Genomic DNA, 20,375 nt, shown 5'->3' on the forward strand with positions numbered 1-20,375 from the left:
GAGTTTTCACACGTCTTGCTGGTAGAAAAAACCATCTCTCAAAATGATGTCATCACTTTCCATTGATTATGTAAATGGCCGTGCCTTATCCCTTTTATAATCAGCATAGAAAGCAGCGGCCACATTTTCAACATGTTTCTTGCCATGTTTTGCTCTCTAAAGACCTCTCATATGTCAGGAAAGTGGCTGCCATATGTAATGAAGATTACTTTCAGCAGACAAGTCAGATTCTTGGTCAAGGGGAGTCTCAACATTCCCAGGTTTACCTTGTGACTAACTGTCTGGGACTGTATAGAAATGCTGAGTTGATGAGAATGTCAAATGGAGCAGGTTCCTTTTTGCTTCTATGATTAAAATTTTTTTCTTGGTGATATAGAGTATGTGCAAGTGTAGTATGCAGAGGGAACTCATTGAATCTCAGCAAAGATTCATTGGAGAAAGTCTGAGAGAGTCTGTCTTAATGAGCAGAGAGAAATAAGTGGTTTATCGATTCTGATGGACTTTAAAGGGTGTGGTTCTTCCCAATTGGGACTTTGCTCTAGAAGAAAGAGCCGTCTGAAGTAGAGGAAGGTCCGAGGGGTTATAAGTTGCTCATAGCTATGTGCTGCCTGGCTTGATTAGAGTGACTAGGAAACAAAGCATTGGCAATCACACAGACACGTCGACCTCAGGGATTGATTGGTCTGGGCTTTCAGAAGGAAAGCTGCAGCATCCAGGAAGCTCAGCTTCTTTCTTATATACAGTTGGACAGGGAGGTGAGCTTATTGCATAAAGGTAAACGAGTTGGCAGAGCTGGCAGCGTACAGTGAAGTTGAGGAGGTGGCAGGCATAGCTAATCTCAGCATGAGTAGTCTCTGCAGGGGAGCAGTTTTGAGGCTGTAAGCATTGGGGACGGGTGATGCTGCTGTGAACATTTTCTATACACATTGTCAACATTCACACTCGATCAAAAGGAAGTGTTTCCATCCCTTTGGGCCTTTCTCAAGTCATTTACCTTGACATGACTGTGCCTCTGTTAGCAATGCACAGTCACTCAGGACTCAGCTTGATCCCCATAGGACAGTGTGTGAAGGTTTCTTGCTTTGAGGTAATTCATTATTTAAGGTAATGTGTCGGGTTCATTGGAGAAGGTCTAAGAGAGTCTGTCTTAATGAGCAGATAGGAATAGGTGATTTATCGATTCTGATGTACTTTAAGGGTGTGGTTTTTCCCAATTGGGCATTTGCTCTAAGTTTATTAATTTTGCTTTTTCTATCATACTATTTGAGTATCCAGTATGTCAAAATGAGTTTCAGGGTTATTGGTATTTTCCTAAGGAAATTATTTCTTAACTTTTCTTGTTATTCTGGTAGCTATTTTCAGTTGCATGTTCTACTGCTCAGCTCTACCCCACTCCCAGCCCTTTGGACTTTTTTTGTATAGCCCTCTTGAAATAATTGTATGTTTAAAAAATTACATCTACGTGTTACTGATCTTAAATATGTACATTATAAAGCAAGCAGAACTATAGAAACTAATGAGAAAGATGAAGATAAAACAGTAAAGTAGTGCCTGGTTAATCAAAGCAGCCACATAGTTGTCTTATACCTTAGCACAGCCGGTGGGCTTGTCTTAGTTCCTCTTCTAGTCATTGTTGTAATGGAATAACTGAGAGAAACTGTTTAAGGAGGAAGGAGTTTCCTTTGCTTTTTATTTCAAAGAGTGTCTGCCCATCAGTCAGGGAGGGTGTGATGCCCGGGCTGAGGTGGCTGTGGCTTGCGGTGAATCCCATCTACATCTCAGCAGATGCTCAAGAAGCAGGATGAGTCTGAAACAGTAGAAGGCCTATCCCTAGTGGTCTGCATCTACCACCTAGGCCACTTGTTCAAAGGTTCCGTGACGTCCCCACCCCCAAGACAGTGCCACCTGCTAGGACCAAATGTTCAATGTGAATTTGTTCCTGATCATCATCACTCAGGTCATTACCACTGCTTTGGGGTAAGATTTGTCATCAGAACGTAGGACAACATGGGCGGCTTTATGATTTTTACCTTCTGGATGGCTTTGACTCAGAGATGACCAGATCATTATCTTTTACTTTGGAGTGGCTGACAAGAAGAATAAGAGTTGGGTCATGTCTGCCTCTTTCTTGTTCACTCAGTTGCTTAGCTACTATAGTCACTTCATCTGTTTCTTTGCAGAAATCCTGACGCCTCTTGTCCATGCTGTATAAGACAATGTAATAAAATCACAGAAACCCAGGCTTATTAACTGGAAGCAATTAGGATGCACTCTCACAGGGGGCAAGGGCACATTTATTGGTCTCAATCTAAATTTTGCTGTTTTTGAAATTTTTGTGTAAGTCGTCTTGCACATGACTCTTGAAAGACCTCTGCTCTAGGAGGTATTTTCAAGTAAGCTAGATATGGGCTATTAGTTTCACATTAAAAAATATCAGTAAGACAAAAGATCCTTCCATTGTATATAGTGGGGCATCTTTGGCCTTAGAATTATCTACCGTGAATGGACAGTGGTAATTCTAGAGAAAGGTTAACAGCACTGGATTGTGACACGTGATACCAGCTTTGCCATTAACTGCCTTGGTGACAACTTGCCTTTCTGTAAACATCTGTAGCTTCACGTGATAATGAAAATTTAAGACCCAAGTTTGTGAAAATATGTGTAGTATATTGTAACACCTTAGTAAAACTGGAAAGCTTTTTTTTCCCCCATAGGCTAACTATATATGCCTGCCCAGTAACACTCTTTGCCTTTTGTTTCCCTTCTAGACTGCCTCTTTAAGCTATGTCCTATGAATCGATACTCCGCACAGAAACAGTTTTGGAAAGCTGCTAAGCCCGGGGCCAACAGCACTACAGATGCCGTGCTGCTCAACAAATTGCATGTAAGTATGGAGGTGGCGTGTAGGTGATGGGGGTGTCGTGAGTGGTCACCTGAATGGTGGCTGACGGTGGGAAAGGGATGGTTAGTTCAGCCTCTGACACTCTCTGCTGGCTTTTAAAATTCATCATCATCATCATCATCATCATCATCAGTAGCGTGTGTTTTGCTTATGTATACATTTGTGCACTGTGTGTGCGCGGTGCCCAGAAGAGGGCTTTGGATCCCTTTGAACTGGAGTACCATATGGTTGTTAGCTGGGAATCCAACTCAGATCCTCAATGTGAGCAGCCATTGCTCTCACCTGCAGAGCAATCTCTCCAGTCTCCTTGCTTTCTTAAAAAATTCTAAGGAGAGATGGACTACAGCCATGTTGAGATTTTTGCAGGGAGGCAGCACTCCCCCCCCACCACCACCAACTTTCCAGGGGTGGCTTGAGGCAAAATGGTGGCTAGAATTGAATCTTGGTTCTGCCACTCATTGACTGTGAACTTGATCAAATGATCCAGCTCTGTCTATAGACACCTAAAATGGAAACAGTGGTCATGTCCACCTTAAAAGGAAGTTGTGAGAATCACACTAAAGGGTACATAGATGTCTTTTGAACACCACCAGGCATGTAATTAATCACTTTTGTCCGTTCCTTAATAAATTTGGATCATTATCGTTATATTCACCATATTAATTGGCATGTAAGAGAAGTGCTCTCTGCACTGCTAATGTCTTGTATGACCACAGCAGGTCTCGGAGCCTCTCTGAGATGGTCATCCTATAAAACTATGAGGCAATTCTTCTGGTGCCTGACACCTGGAGATTGAGCTGTGTAGAAGCTCTCCGAGATGCACAGAAGGGGGATCCTGCCACAGAGCCACTGTAACATTATTGCATTACTGAATACTCCGGTCCTCTTACTGTTTTGTTTTTCTCCGTGTCACTTGTCTGTCTTCTTAGAATATAAATTGCACGAGGGCAGGTGCTTGTATCACTTTGGGTTCGTGCTGAAGTCCCTCATGTCTATAGCCAGGATTCACAGACCCTAGGTACTCAGGAAGTAGGTAGGAGAAGCATGCCCCTTGGTGCTTAGTCATAACGTGAAGATGGTCCCTGGGCCCTGGGGGAGCTCAAAAAGTCCCCAGGCTCAGCCTGCTGTGTTTCCACTTAGGTGTGGCAGTATCATAACCATCTGTATTTGATGAGGTTGAAGTTAGGAGAAGAGACTTCTTTACTTAGCATATAATGCCTCAATAAAAATTCTGTGTTCAGGCAACATCTACTGGTGCAGGGACCAAACCCCTACCAGCTCATACTGAGGCCAGCGTGAAACACAAGAGTCACTCCCACTGCTGCAGACTCTTTCTTATGTGTGTGGTTATTTGTGCCTGGGCTCTAAACTTCTCTCGTTAGCTACTGCTGTGCAGCCCTCTTATGACAGTAGATTTATTCACTTTCTTTTACTGAGCTCCTCGCACTCATGACCTTCACACTCAGATCATCCTATTTGGATAATCTTTCTGCAGGGCATTCTTCAACTGAGATCTTCACATTCCTCTCCGTGGTTTCACTGGCCTCCCAGCAGAGTGTTCTCTACACACTCATCATAGAGATATTGCCTGCGTTTTCCACTTTAGCTTCCTGCTTATGTCTTTCTCGGTGCTGATTATAGTCTGCAATTATGTGTAATAAGTTCCTTAATTATTTGTCACTCATTAAAATGGAAGCCGTATAAGGACAGGGGCATTGCCTCTCTTGTGCATGCTTGTTACTAGCTTCTCTCATGGTATCTGGAATAGAAGAGGCACTTGAGAATTACTGGCTGACTGAGCATTGTACTAAGTACCAGAGGTAGAATTGTGTCAGAGCCTTAACCTTTAGGAGTTTCCTTGCTGCTGCTGCTGCTGCTGCTGCTGCTTCCCCTTCCCCTTCCCCTTCCCCTTCCCCTTCCCCTTCCCCTTCCCCTTCCCCTTCCTCCTCTTCCTCTTCCTCTTCCTCTTCCTCTTCCTCTTCTTCAACATGATTTTAAAATTCTCAACTCTTAATATTCAACAAACAGAATAATTATTTTAAGATATATTTCATTGCTTTGCCTCCCTTTTCATTTCTGATTTTATTAATTTTGATACTGTCACTGTGCCCTCCGGTTAGTTTGGCTAAGGGTTTATCTAGTTGATTTTCTCAAAGAGCCAGCTCCTAGTTCTGTTGATTCTTTGTATATTTCTTTTTGTTTCTATTTGGTCAATTTCAGCCCTGAGTTTGATTATTTCCTGCAGGCTTCTCCTCTTGGGTGTATTTGCTTCTTTTTGTTCTAGAGCTTTCAAGTGTGCTGTCAAGCTGCTTAGTGTAAGCTCTCTTCAGTTTCTTTTTGGAGGCACTTTTAGCTATGAGTTTTTGTCTTACAACTGCTTTCATTATATCCCATAAGTTATGGTATGATATGTCTTCATTTTCATTAAATTCTAAAAAGTCTTTAATTTTTCTTTATTTTTTCCTTGGCCAAGTTATCATTGAGTAGAGTATTGTTCAACTTCCACATATATCTGTGCTTTCCTTTTTTTTTTTTTTTTTTGTATTTAAGACCAGCCTTAGTCTGTGGTGATCTGATAGAGTGTACAGGATTATTTCAATCTTCTGGTATCTGTTGAGGCCTGTTTTGTGACCAATTATATGGTCAAGTTTGGAGAAAGTATCATGAGGTGCTGAGAAGAAGATATATTCTTTTGCTTTAGGATGAAATATTCTATAAATATCTGTTACATCTATTTGTTTCATAACTTCTGTTGGTTTCACTATGTCTCTGTTTAGTTTCTGTTTCCATGATCTGTCCATTGCTGAGAGTAGGGTATTGAAGTCTCCCACTATTATTGTGTGGGGCGTGAGCTTTGGTAAAGTGTCTTTTATGAACGTGGATGTCCTTGCATTTGGAGCATAGATGTTCAGAATTGAGAGTTCATCTTGGTAGATTTTTTGTTTGACAGTTATGGAGTGTCCTTCCTTATCTTTTTTGATAACTTTTGGTTGGAAGTTGATTTTATTTGATATTAGAATGGCTATTCCAGCTTGTTTCTTGGAACCATTTGCTTGGAAAATCATATTCCAACCTTTTACTATGAGGTGGTGTCTGTCTTTGTCACTGAGGTGTGTTTCCTGTATGCAACAAAATGCTGGGTCTGTTTACATAGCTAGTCTTTTAGTCTATGTCTTTTTTAGGGGGAATTGAGTCCATTGATGTTAAGAGATATTAAGGAAAAGTGATTGTTACTTCCTGTTATTTTTATTGTTAGAGGTAGAATAATGTTTGTGTGGCTATCTGCTTTTGAGTTTGTTGAAAGATTACTTTTTTTCCCCCTATGGCCTAGTTTCACTCCTTGTGTTGGTGTTTTCCATCTATTTTCCTTTGTAGTGCTGGATTTATGGAAAGATATTGTGTAAATTTGGTTTTGTCATGGAATATCTTGGTTTCTCTGTCTATGGTCATTCAGAGTTTTGTTGGTATAGTAGCCTGGGCTGGCATTTGTGTTCTCTTAGGGTCTGTATGATATCTGCCCAGGATCTTCTAGCTTTCATAGTCTCTGTTGAGAAGTCTGGTGTAATTCTGATAGGTCTGCCTTTATATGTTACTTGACCTTTTTCCCTTACTGCTTTTAACATTCTTTCTTTGTTTAGTGCATATAGTATTTTGATTATTATGTGACAGGAGGAATTTCTTTTCTGGTCCAGTCTATTTGAAGTTCTGTAGGCTTGTATGTTCATGGGCATCTCTGTCTTTAGGTTAGGGAAGTTTTCTTGTATAATTTTGTTGAAGATATTTACTGGCCCTTTTAGTTTGGAATCTTTGCTTTCTTCTATACCTATTATCCTTAGGTATGGTCTTCTCATTTTGCTTTTTGGATTTTCTTTGATTGTTGTGTCAATGTTTTCCTCTTTCTTTCTTTCTTTCTTTCTTTCTTTCTTTCTTTTCTTTTCTTTTCTTTTCTTTTCTGACAGGGTTTCTCTGTATAGCCCTGGCTGTCCTGGAACTCACTTTGTAGACCAGGCTGGTCTCGAACTCAGAAATCCTCCTGAGTGCTGGGATTAAAGGCATGCACCACCACGCCAGGCTATGTGTCAACATTTTCTATGGTATCTTTTGCACCTGAGATTCTCTCTTCTTTCTCTTGTGTTCTATTGGTGATGTTTGCATCTATGACTCCTGATCTCTTTCCTAGGTTTTCTAACTCCAGGATTGTCTCACTTTGTGATTTCCTTATTGTTTCTATTTCCAGTTTTAGATCTTGGATGGTTTTGTTCATTTCCTTTCCCCATTTGGTTGTGTTTTCCTTTAATTCTTTAAGGGATTTTTGTGTTTCCTCCTTAAGGGCTTCCAGCAGTTTACCTGTGTTCTCCTCTATTTCTTTAAGGGAGTTATTTATGTTCTTCTTAAAGTCCTCTATCACCATCATGAGAAGTGAATTTAAATCTGAATTTTGCTTTTCTGGTGTAATAGTGTATCCAGGACTTGCTATATTGGGAAAAATGGGTTTTGATAATGTCAAGAAACCCTGGTTTCTGTTACTTATGTTCTTATGCTTGCCTCTTGCTATCTGATTATCTCTAGTGCTATATCTGACTGGAGCCTGTCCTTCCTGTGATTCTGGCTGTATTTGAACTTCTCAGAATTCAGCTGTCTGTGTGATTCTGAGGTCCTGTGATCCTGAGATCCTGGATGTGTCACAGCTCCTGGGAGTCAAGCTGCCTCTGGGACCCTGAGATCCTGGTGTGACCAAGCTCCTGGGATCCTTTGGTCCTGGGCATGTTAGGGGGCCTGGTAGTGGAGCTTCTTCTGGGTGTTGTGGGACTGGCTGTGGAGTTAGTGCCCAAGGTCTGCTCAGAGCACCAGGACCGCACTGGGACCAGACCGGAAGGCGCCTAGAATGTTTTCAACCCCTGAAATTTACTGCTGAATAAGCTCACCCTTTCTGGGCTCTTACTGGTTGATTCAACTCAGCAGTTTTGACTAAAACTCTTCTTCAAGCTGACTGATTCAATCTGACTTCTCTCTAGGCCTTTCCTAAATTTGTTCTGCTTGGCCTCAAACTGACTCTGGCAATCTGTTCTAATCTTCTGGCTCCTCATTTTCTGGCTCATTTTATCTTCTCCTGTGTTTAGCTTGTTCTCTTTTCAACCTGTCTCTATAAAACTCTCCTGATAAATCTGCCTCCTCTGTTTCTGCACTGCTATCTAAAGATGCTTTCTTTCCTTCTCTCTCTTTTAGAGAGTTGGCCATATCCTATTCTGTCAAATCTTTCTCTGATTCATCACTTTGTCTGCCACTCAATTAGACTGCTGCTGCGGTGGCGGCTTCTTCTTCTTTTTCTTCTTCTTCTTCTTCTTCTTCTTCTTCTTCTTCTTCTTCTTCTTCTTCTTCTTCTTCTTCTTCTTCTTCTTCTTCTTCTTCTTCTTCTTCTTCTTCTTCTTCTTCCTCTTCCTCTTCCTCTTCTTCCTCCTCCTCCTCCTCCTCCTCCCTCCCCCTTTTGTTTTTTGAGACAGGGTTTCTCTTTGTAGCCCTGTCTATCCTGTAACTCATTTTTAGACCTAGGTGGCCTCAAACTCAGAAATCTGCTTGCCTCTGCCTCCCTAGTGCTCAGATTAAAGGCTTGTACCACCACTGCCCGGCTTACACTTCAGCTCCTTATGACTAAAGAATAAAGAGATAATGTTGCCTTACAGTTCATAAAGAGGCAATACAGAGCAACATATCCTTTACTGTGTAAGAGAGTGTGGTGCAATGATCAGGGAAAGCTTCCTGGAGGAAGAGGGAGATAACATGTAACATGTCTGAGATATTTCCCAGAATTACAGAGCAGAAGAACAGAAGCAAAGACCCGGAGTGGGGGTGGGGGGAGGGTCAAGATTATGTAAAGACTGAAAGAATTATGTCATTTTTACAGAACTCATCACATTGGGCGTAGTCTCCACTGGCCCATTGCTACCTCTTCATAGAAAATACTGTAGTTTTCCAAATATGGGATGGCTTCCTAAATATCAGTTTTTTAAAACAGATGACAAAGGAGATAGAAAGGGAAATGATACGTTATATAATAAATTACACACTTAAGTTAACGTGTAGTGATAGCTTCTCTGGGAGATGAGAAGCCTCCCAGGCTTGTGGGACCTAACTGACACAGGTAGGTAGTACTTGCCATGTGGGAAGCCTGGCGTCTGTTATGGGACTTTCATGATGACCGGCAGCTCTTGGTTCTGTTATGAAGACCGTACAGTGCACTTTGCTGTATTCAACAGTACCTGCAGTACTTGTAAATACATATTGGTGATAGTACTAATGAGGCACACAGAATTATGCCTTTTCCTGAGGTATTAAGTGGAGTAGGGTCCAGGGTTCTGAAAGGTGCAGGTGCATTTTAATTAAGGTGAATGTCTAGGGAGCCATGAGATTGTGTAGGATGAAATGGCCACTTGTTGCACAGGACTGAGCCAGGCATCTCATGAGGACCAGTCTGTCTGTCCACTGAATGTCACTTGCTGTGCTCCACCTCCTCTAATCGTGCCAGTCAGAAGCACCCCACAACCCCCAAGCCTATGATGGGCACATGGGCTTCTGGTTGAAGGGATGGAAAAGGTCTTTCCATTCTCCTTCCTCCTAGGGTGCAGATGCCTGGGGCAGTATCTTTGTGGATGCCCTAGGTGTCTTTAGTTGTCTTACTTTCACAAATCTGGTATGAAGGTCACCCCATCAGTGAGATCTTAGCAATACATCTCAAACTCTTTCTTCTCCTGTACTTTTTACCGTAGGGGTTCAGGTTCATAGTTCTCTTAACCAGCGTGGAGCCTACAAGAATAAAGGGGGCCTCCAGAGCAGTGCTGCTCTTGGGGTTCCTGCTCCTGCAGGTCTGGAGGGGCGCGGCACCACCTCCCTGCTGTGCTGGGTGGGAAGGTGCTTTGAGAGCTGCACATGGCTACCGCCTTGACAAGTGAAGATGGAAATCTATGCTTCTGTGTGTAATGCTTCCATTTTCAAACTGTGCTGGCAGCTAATTAAGTTAAGGCTTACGGAATAAGCTCCACAGCAACGCAGAATAATGGCTGGGCTAAAGCCAGATGTGAGTCTTTAGTGTCATTTGCAACCTGTGATCGATGCATTTTTCCATCAGCACTTCCTTTTGATGTTCCATCCTACAACTACATGAACAAAATGCACCATTTTTGTTTTTAAAAGTCTATTCTTAAAGGTGATTAAGAATGTTCAACTAACTCTCTCTCTCTCTCTCTCTCTCTCTCTCTGTGTGTGTGTGTGTGTGTGTGTGTGTGTATGTATGAGAGAGAGGGAGAGAGAGAGGGACAGAGACAGAGTAAGAAACACTAAAGACAAGAGACAGAGAAAGATGTGGGAGATGTATTATGGCTATATGCTATTTATGTTTTTGAAGTAAAAGGGAAAACAGTTCCCAGCCCTGATCTGAGATGACTGGCATGGCTTTGCTGTCCTGAGTGATTGAGATGACTGGCATGGCCTTGCTGTCTTGAGTGACCTGAGATGACTGGCATGGCCTTGCTGTCTTGGCAATGGCTGCCCTTGACTTTGTATGGCTCATACTTTCTTATTAAGTTGGAGTTTCTCCCCCTTATCCCAAAAATCTTCTACCCCCTTTGGTGCAGTTATTAAAATGTGGTATTTTGGTCAGTGCCTTCCTTGCCTTTGGGGGCTTGTGGCTGGTCTCTAGTGGGTTTTCATTTTTATTTTGGTCAATTACCGGGCAGCACCCGAGAGTCGGAGGTCAGGTTATTTTTAATTAATGCCATTTAAGGAATTTGTTGTCTAGACCACTCAACGTCCTTGTGACAGGGGTAAGCAATTTGCACAGCCCTCTGAAGGAGAATGACATCTAGTGGCTGCTTACTGTGTGCTCCCTGCTCCAACAGAAGCTGGTTTTTGACTCTTTAGGTACCAATTTCCCAGAAGTCTTTTGGCCAACTGAGTTAACTTTACCTTCATATCACATTAGTTATAAAGGCTCTAGTAATGTTTTCTGAGAGTAGTTTGCCCATAACCTTGAAATGCGTGTGGGCCTGGTTTGGATTTTGAGAATTGAGCATGTCATTAAGCTATTTGACCTAAGCTAAGCAGAGGAATGAGAGGTCTATATTGTTTTCTTCCAAGCCTAGGAGTAGCTGTTTTTCTGGATCTTTAACTCAGTTTGCTATTGTGTCATTGAGAGCTCAGTGACCTTACCTTTATGACCTTTCAGTACCGATTTAATAATGCTTGCTTTATTTCTGAAATAAAATAATAGGTGACTATATCAGAGTTGACCTTGATCTTGTTTAGAGCACATGATAATGTCAGCAGCCCAGAAACTGTCGGATGGAATACTTTGTCCTTAGAAATTAAAAATGGTCCCTACCCCACTGTGTAAGGGAAAGGAATAGTAGGTGTTAATCTTGGCAAGATCTTGAAAGAAAATATAAAAAATTTACTTACCTGGCTTTAAAAAAAATCTCCAAGTCACTTGCCATAGATACTGCCCGCCCCCCCCCCCCCAGATGTAGCTCCAGAAACCATACAAATGGGTGCTATAGGAAAAGAATTCCAAAATAAATTTCAATGGCAAAAGTGAAGACCGTTAACTCCTGGGGTCCTGAATGTGACTTGATGAAGACTAATGTTGATCTTCATCATCTGTATGCACTAATCCCCGCATGGGGAGATTGTCAAACTCTAGGCAAAGAGACAAGATTTTCTCTAATTTTGTGATGTTTCTGTAGTTCTTACTTTGTTGTGAGTAAACAGAAGGTTTTCTGTTCATTTTAATGGCTACATGGTTATTTTGTTGTAGGACAATCTTGAAATTTTAGATAACCATTCCCTGTGGGGAGGGGAGGAAGGGAGACTTAGTCAAGATCCTGCAAAAACAATATATAACTTTGTGCTTTTGTGAGATTGCCTAAGTAAGACCAACTCCTAGAAATAAAATTATAGAGTAAAATTTCCTCCATTGAGGAAGTGCATCCCATTATCTTTAGAAAGGTTATGTCAGCTGACTGGGTTGCAGTATGTTCATGGATATATTTAAAGAGTTTAATAAACTTTGACCTCATTATTTTCAAGGAATTGGGCAACCTCAGTCTATAGGCCCAGGTCCAATCTGGATTTTGATACTTTCTAATCTACCTATCATGTTGCCTATTGAACCTAAAAATCATGATGGCTATGTTTCAAAACCAAGTTTTGTCTTGTAAGGAGAATTATTTAGGAACCAATGCATGAACTTGAATGAATTTTATTTATCCTGTATGTGTGTGGATGTGTTGTGCTATGTGATTTCATTCACATGTGTAATTGTGTGTGTATGTGTGTATGTGTGTAAAGGCTACAAGTTAACAAGTTCTAGCCAGAACTTTGTTCGTCTCCCCTCCCCTCCCCTCCCCTCTGTGACAGGGTCTTGCTTGACCAGATAAAACCAGGATCTGTGTCTACCTCCCCTACATTCAGCAGTGGAATTACAAATCTGTGCCATCCTGCCTGACTTTTTATGTAGGTCCTAGGGATTGAACACTCCAGTTTTTCATGCTCTCTGACAAACATTGACCCAACTAAGGCATCTCCCAGTCCTTGCACTGAACAAACATATTTTATATTCAAGCTATTAGTAAGAGTAAATTGGAGACTTTTTTTCCTTGTATGATAAGAGGCTATAGAAGCAAGTTCAAAGTGGCACAGAAGTTACTGCTTTCTGTGTTTGTTCAGTACTGACGGCATGCACCATCATCAGTGTGCAGTGTGCAGAAATGAAAGAGATGTAACATAGTCTGACAAACTTTTAACTGTGATCTTCCAGGTGTCTTTAAGGTAAATCTTGGCTTCTATTCTCTATCTGCTTTCTGTTTAGTTTCCCTTTTATTTTAGACAACTGCCCTTGATCTCCAGATCCACTGCCTTGTAATTAATTTCTGTTACATAATAGTATCTTTTGAATGACCAGTTTGACACTGATTTGCACCAATTCAGCATAGGTAGGAACTGTCTTAGTTAGGATTTCTATTATTGTGATGAAACACCACCACCAAAGGAGCTCGGGGAGGAATGGCTTTGTTTGGCTCACATTTCTATATTGCTGTTCACCACTAAAGGAAGTCAGGACAGGAACTCAAGCAGGGCAAGAACCTGGAGACATGACCTGATGGAGAGACCATGAATGGGTGCTGCTTACTGGCTTGCTTCCCCTGGCTTTCTGAGCCTGCTTTCTTACAGAACCCAGGACCACCAGCCCAGGGATTGAACCACCCACAATGGGCTGAGCCCTCCCTGATGCCTTACAGCTGGATCTTATGGAGGCATGTTCTCAATAGAGGTTCCCTCTTTTCAGATAACTTTAGTTTGTGTGTCAAGTTGACATAAAACCAGCCAGCAAGGGACTTAATATTTTTAGGCTCTTAGGTCTTAACTGAGGCTTTTGGAATTTCTGGGGACTAAGAAAAGGTTCATGAGAAATTTCCATCTTAAAATCATGTGAGGCCAAGAATTGCTACTGAAGACTTTTGTATGCTTGAACCTAACCAGTGGCATGTTCTGGGCATAGAAAAGCTGTATTTGCTTCTTTTTTTTTTTAATATTATTTTATTTTCCTGAGTTCATTGATTTTTTTTCTCCCTATGACTAGTTTTTTTTAAACTCTCTTGAATTTCTACTCATTGTTAGCTGAGAGCAGCTTAGTAGAAAGAACAAATTACAATGTAGGAAGTGTAAACTCTGATTCCCAATGAATCTAGACCGTGGGGACTAGAGAGAACTCTAGGGTATAGGGATACAGGGTAGATATTGGGAGAACAAGGATGAGGAGTGGTAAGACTGGCATGCTGTGATATATGTGTTAGCTTTTAAATATAGCTTGGACAACAAAATGAGAGATCTTTTGTGCAGAGGTCATCATGGATACTGAGTGCTGCTGCATTGTCTGCAAGGCACCTTGTCTGGATATGACTAGAGTTCCGTGGCCGTATCTTTGTATTAGTGAGAGTAGAAGACTGGTATATCATTCAAAAAGAGAAGGAAAGAAACAGGTCCCCCTCTGTTAGTACAGAGCTTGCAGGGATTCCCCTGGTAGGCAGGCCATTATCTCCCTGCATATCGTCCTGCCTGTGAACTGGGATTGTGTCCTGCAATTTTCTCTAAATCTTGCCTTTCTAAGTCACATGCCTCACAGGCAGAGCTAGGGAAGACCATGAACTTGAAGGAATGGTTAAAGTTTTGGCCCAGCCCTCCTAAGTCTTGTTTTAAAATTATCTTCAAGACGTTTCTTAGTTTTACAATCTTGTCACTAATAATAAAAATTGAATTATTGTCTTAGTCATGTGAAGTCTTAGTCTTTGAAGAGACACCATGACTACAGCAGCTCTGATAAAATAAAAGTTAACTAAGGCTTATGTACAGTTCTTAGGTTTAGTCCAATATCGTTTCGGGAAACATGGTGGCACACAGGCAGACATGGTACTAGTTCTACATAAGGATTGCAAGCATTAGGCAAAGAGAGAGAGAAACAGAGAGACAGAGAGACAGAGAAAGACAGAGAGAGAGACAGAGAGAGAGAGAGAGACAGACAGACAGACAGACAGAGACACTGAGCCTGCGCCTGCCTTGGACCCTTGAAAACCCAAAGCCCATTCCCTCGGTGACACACTTCCTTAAAGCAGGCCACAGCTACTCCAAGAAGCCACACCTCCTAACCCTCTCTAGTAGTGGCACTCCTGAATGTCCAAGCTTTTCAATCTCTGAGCCTCTGGGGGCCATTCCTATCCAAGCCATCACAATTATTTTATTAAAAGACTGACTGATGAGGTAGCTCAGAGGTAAAAGCATGTTCGAGGTCCTAGGTTTTATCCCTAGTACTAAATAAGTACATAAAATAATTAAAATGAAAATGATTGAATGCTTCTATCTATCATCCATCTTCTGTCTTATTTATGGTAGTTTGCTAATGCTTGTGACATATCTTGAGTTTTACTAATATATAGTGACCTGTTCAGATGATAAAGTTTTAGTGTAAGACCTCTAACATGATGTCCCCCAAAGGTTCTGTGAAAATGAAGGTATGTTACCTGAGAAAGGGAACCTATAGGCAACTGGTAGCATCTTGCCTGAAGAAAGGGGTGACTCTCTAGGGAGCAGACACGGCAAAGAAACACTTCTGAAGCCTCCCTACGTTATCTGTCATTGGGCTTCCATCAGGTTCTGAATGTCATTTCTTCCCTCTCTTGTCTCTTTGATCCATTTTAAGGATGAGTAATGGGCTTGAATGATAGATAGTCTGCTTATTGTCCATAATGTTAGTAGTTTCCCATTGGCATGCTTTGATGTATATGATGGCCTTTTTAATACCGCTTGGACAAAAGAATGAGAGATGTCTTTTCATGATGTTGGCCCCAACACCCTCTTCTAGGACCTTCTATTTGGTTTTGTCACCTTTCTCAGTGTGTCTTTAGCCTTACTCATCACTGTACATATTTGGAGGTTAAGCCAAACACATTTTTGAGGATTACCTCTGCCATTTAGTAAATGTTTGATGATCATAACTGCATGTTTCTTGTTTTAAAATGGGGCTATCATCTTTCTTTTAAGGAACTAAATGAAAATGAAATTATGATGAATTTTTACAGTAGTGAATAACAGGCCACATATGGTACAATCAGTAGCCACTATGCAAGGTGACTTAAATGCATTTTTATCCAGGTTTTACAAATAAGGAAACAAGTTTACAGATGTTTCATAATAAACCAAAGTTCCCAAAACCACGTGCTGCCCAAGATCGGCTTTTCAATTCAGTTTTATTCCAAAGCTTTAAAGAACATTTGCAAATCACAAGAGGAATGCAGACTCCTTTCTGACCTTACTCGTGTGTGTGTGTGTGTGTGTGTGTGTGTGTGTTTCTTATAAGCAGGTGCCCATGACTTCCAAGCTCATATTAATGAAGCCCCCAAAGCCCTGAAAGCTGAGTCCAAGTACATAAGCTAAGCTGAGTTAGATGAGCTTCACAAGCTCCTGGCTCATTTTATAGAGCCTTAGGCTACACCCAGGGATTCGCTTGCAGTGTGTTTCAGATCACTGTTATTGCTGTAGAGGAATAGAACTATTTGCTCTTTGTGACTGTTCTTCCTTGTCAATGTTCCAGCATGCTGCAGACTTGGAAAAGAAGCAGAACGAGACAGAAAACAGGAAATTGTTGGGGACCGTCATCCAATATGGCAACGTGATCCAGGTAGGCGCTGCTGCTCTTGTCTTCTGGAGCTGACACGTGAGAAAGAAAAAGAACTGAGCAAGCAAACTCGTGATAGGGGCAATGGCAGCTACTTTATTGAAAACAACCAAAACAACAAAACACAACCTCCTTGTGTTTCTTATTATATCACTTGGTCATGCTATTGGGTCACGCATAGTGTAAGCATTTTCTTTCTCAGCCTGTTGCTCATCACTTGCATGCAGATGGTTCAGATGGGAAACTTGATGGCTGAAGAGGATAGATACTACTTGTTACAGTTTTGCATCACTTACAGTCTTAGGATGTTCTTAGGTTTGGTGAAAGTTGACTACATTTTAGGTTTTGTTTAGGAACTGTTTGCTGGTGAAAAGAAAACCAGTTATGTGCACTCACAGGCATAAGTATGTATGTATGCACATATGCATGTATGCACGTATATATGTATGTATGTCTGTACAAGGCTTCTCTTAGCCTAAACTGGCCTTGTGCTCAGCTGAGCTGACTCTCAACTCTTGATTATTTTACCTCTACTCTATAAACATTGGGGTTATGGGCTTGTAAAGGCCCAGGTACCTTCACAAAATTTTAATCATATATTTTCTTTTAAATAAGTTTTTATTAATCAAAAGTATTTCACAACTGTCATATTGTAGAGTTGTTTTCTTCATCTGTTATCTTCTGTATTCTTGAACCTTCAGCAGAGATAACACCATCCAAACAAGGCTTCCACAGGTCTTTCCCAGAAGGTGCTGCTAATCTTGTAAACTACTAATTAGGAATGAATTTCTTCCTGTTTTTATTGCTATTGGGATTAGAAGAGTGCTAACCATTAATATGGAAAAAAAAAAGCCCTACTAAAAGTGTGTAAAAATAACTTTCAGTATTTTTTTTTTAAGTAGGGGATGTAAAAGTTAACTAGATAGAGTCTTGCTAAGTTGTCCAGGCTTACCTTGATCTTACTGTATAGCCAGGCTTGCCTTGATTTTATTGTACAGCCCAGGCTAGCATTGGGTCTTCTTCCTGCTTTGTCCTCCTGAGTGGTAAGATTGTAGGTACTCGGGCCACCATTCCTGGCTAATGCTTTTTGATTAAATGTTTACTTAGGCCTTATTCATAGCTCTCAAAAGCTATTAGAATATTAGATAATCAGTCCCATGTGCCCTTGTGAAGTTCCATCCCATTGTCAAGCAAGGCCAGTCCTCTGAGGCTGAGTAGGAAATACTCAGTTTGGAGAACTGTCTACAACTGAGGATTTAAAAAGTACATAAAGGGTACTGGCAGCCAATACATTCCAGTCCTGTGAGGTTTCAAGAAAGACATGCCAAACCAGTTGACAAGGTATCTGCTTTTAGGATGGGTTTAAGAGATCTCAGTTTTATTTCTGGTCTCAGGCTTTGGAGCTTACCTGTGGGAAGGTGAGTCAGTGGATGATCAGAGGCTGTTCCTGGAGGAGCATCAAGGGCCTGGGAAGGCATTATTGTCTCAAATTATCTTACCCATAGGCCATCAAGAATTCACAAATGGTACAGGTTATTCCTCTACTCTCATCAGCCCTATCAAAGATTCGTTGGCCTTTTAAGGCTGCTGCTCTTGTGTTATGTGAACAGGAGATGGGGCAGCAGCAATGAAGTCACAAGCTGGCCTTCCCCCACTAGGGACTGAGAAGTCTTGAGTTTGTGTTTCTCTTTTATCCATAAACATGGGAAGCTATGGTAATGCTTACTGGTCCAGATTACTAGACAAACTCTTTTTCGTCTGCATCTTCCCTCCTTTATGCTTCCTGTAATCAACATCTTCGAGTGAAGGATGAAGCAGTCAGTGAAGGTGGATGCTCAGGGCGTCCTTCACAGAGAATGATATTTCCCTGATGGAACTGCCTTTTAAATCAGACTAATGCATAGTGACAAAATGCCCTTCCTTCATTCCCCACTGGAATCGGTGCCTAGTTAGACTACAGTCCCTTAGCCCCTATCCGCAGCATGATGCCATGCCTCTGTAGCAGCCTCAGATGATGGAATAATTGGCTTCCACAGTGTCTCTCTCTTGCCCAAGACCATGTTGATGAAAAAAAAAGGCAAACAATTTTTCCTTCTCCCTGGCCTGCCTCCGTTCACTGTTCCTTTGCTTGTTGTTTCCAGGTTGGGCACTTTGTGTTTCTCCTGCTTCTCAGCAGCTCAGTGGTGGGAGGAATGTCTGTTACAAAATTTACTTGACGAAGAGAGCTATGGCAGGGAGTTCACAGGCCCGCTCATATCTCATTCTCTTGATGGATTTTTAGCTCCTGCATTTGAAAAGCAATAAATACCTGACTGTAAATAAGAGGCTTCCAGCCTTGCTAGAGAAGAACGCCATGAGGGTGACGTTGGACGAGGCTGGAAATGAAGGGTCCTGGTTTTACATTCAACCGTTCTACAAGCTTCGCTCCATTGGAGACAGTGTAAGTAGAGCTGACCCTGGAAAGCCCTCCACATGCTTCCAGCCGCAACTGTGCTTGAGGCTTGACTAGGAAAGGTTTAGAATTGAAGCCCCAGGCATATGAGGAGATCAGATCGCCATGGAAACTAGTGTTTGGGAAACAAGGAAATGAAGAGTGGAGTGTGACCTAAATACAGTCGCTATGTTTTTCCTACTGGGCCTCTGAAAAAAAAATCCTATTACCTCTGTAATTTTACCATGAAAACATCCATGCCGAATTAATATCCTGGTTAAGGATCCCTTGCCATTCCATTTCCATGAGTGCAGCAGCAGTGTTCAGCTATTTTGGAAATACTGAAGGATGGAAAATGGAAAAGAAACAGCCTTAGTAGGGAATGGGATTGTTTGTTCACCCTGTGCTGCCTGTGTCAGTGGGTGCAGGCAGTGTCTCCATCACCTCCGCAAATGCAGAAAGCCCCTGGCCTGGGATTCTAGACAATACAGAGCCACTGGGATCCCTTTATCAAGGGAACTGAGAACACTTCTGATATTTGTAAGTTAAATTAGTCAGTCATTACGTGGGCACACACTTAACAGTGAATATGTTTAAATGCTATCAGCTATGTAGTTGACCTTGTTAAGGTTCTAAAATAGATGCTTTTAAAAAACAAGCTAAAAGGAAATTGGCACCTTGAGAAGCATGAAGTGTTCTAGAAATACTTACCTACCCTTTACTTAAAACTAGGTACTGACTGACTGACTGACTGAATGACTATTTATTTATTTATTTATTTATTTATTTATTTATTTATTTATGTAATGCCATGTTATAGAAAATTTAGTCATATATTTTTCCAAAATGTATCATTTTCAAAACATGCAGGTTTTACCTCATAGGAAGACAAGCATCTCTTCTACTTCCTTTCCTTCTACTTCCTCCGTTAAAAGCAAATGTGGGGCTGAGGAGATAGCTTGCTGTGCAAACCTGAGGACCTGAGTTCAAATCCCCAGTGTCCACATAAAAACCAGGCTTGCCTATGTCTGACTTTAAGCTGAGCATTGGGAGAGCAGACTAGGCAAATAATCCTGGGGACTCACTAGTCAGGTAGTCTTGCTGAGCAGGAGGCTTTAGGTGTGCTGAGAGAACCTGTCTCGGGACATAAGGTGGAGATGATATAGGTTCTTCTACATCCTTCTCTAGCCTCCACATGCACATCCACAAACATACTCACATACAACATACACATACATCATACAACACACACAACACACATACACACACACTTTCCAATGTACTTGGTTCCAAGTTTTGTATTCAATAAATCTTTCCTTTTCTGTCATTTAGTATGTTAACCTATGACCTACTTGACTGTATAATACTAATAATTATCTCTTTTAAAAAATAGTTTTTCTCACCTGTAGGGATTGGCCCAGTCATACTTTTAAGGGTGTCAGTTTAAATAGTGGAGTGGAATATAAAGTATCAGGCTGTGTTACACGTAAGGGTAGGTTCAAGTTTCTGGACAGACACATTTGTTTAGTTATCCACTACTGTATTCAGCTGTCTCTTGCTGGGGGCTGGAGAGATGGCTCGGCAGTCTGGAATTACCTATACTTTTAGTGGCAGGGAATCTGAAGCCCTCTTCTGGCCTCCACAGGAATGTCAGGACACACATGGTGTACATACAGAGAAAGTGGGCACTCACACATACACACAATATAAAAATAAGCTTTAAAAATGAAGCCGGGCGTGGTGGCGCACGCCTTTAATCCCAGCACTCGGGAGGCAGAGGCAGGCGGATTTCTGAGTTCGAGGCCAGCCTGGTCTACAAAGTG

At 41.5% G+C, this 20,375-nt stretch overlaps 1 protein-coding gene across 13 annotated transcripts in view; it reads left to right on the forward strand.

Annotated features, from left to right (window-relative positions):
* The window catches only part of Itpr1 (inositol 1,4,5-trisphosphate receptor type 1), a 336,899-nt gene that overhangs the window by 116,973 nt on the left and 199,551 nt on the right, over window positions 1-20,375 (forward strand). For all 13 annotated transcript variants that reach the window (XM_029478976.1, XM_029478977.1, XM_029478980.1 and 10 more), the window contains exons 5-7: window positions 2,769-2,884; window positions 16,038-16,124; window positions 18,403-18,561. In XM_029478976.1, coding sequence (XP_029334836.1) covers window positions 2,769-2,884; window positions 16,038-16,124; window positions 18,403-18,561 — 362 coding nt within the window. The remainder of the gene's footprint in view (window positions 1-2,768; window positions 2,885-16,037; window positions 16,125-18,402; window positions 18,562-20,375) is intronic.

Source organism: Mus caroli, chromosome 6 (assembly GCF_900094665.2).
Source record: "Mus caroli chromosome 6, CAROLI_EIJ_v1.1, whole genome shotgun sequence".
Lineage (NCBI taxonomy): Eukaryota > Metazoa > Chordata > Mammalia > Rodentia > Muridae > Mus > Mus caroli.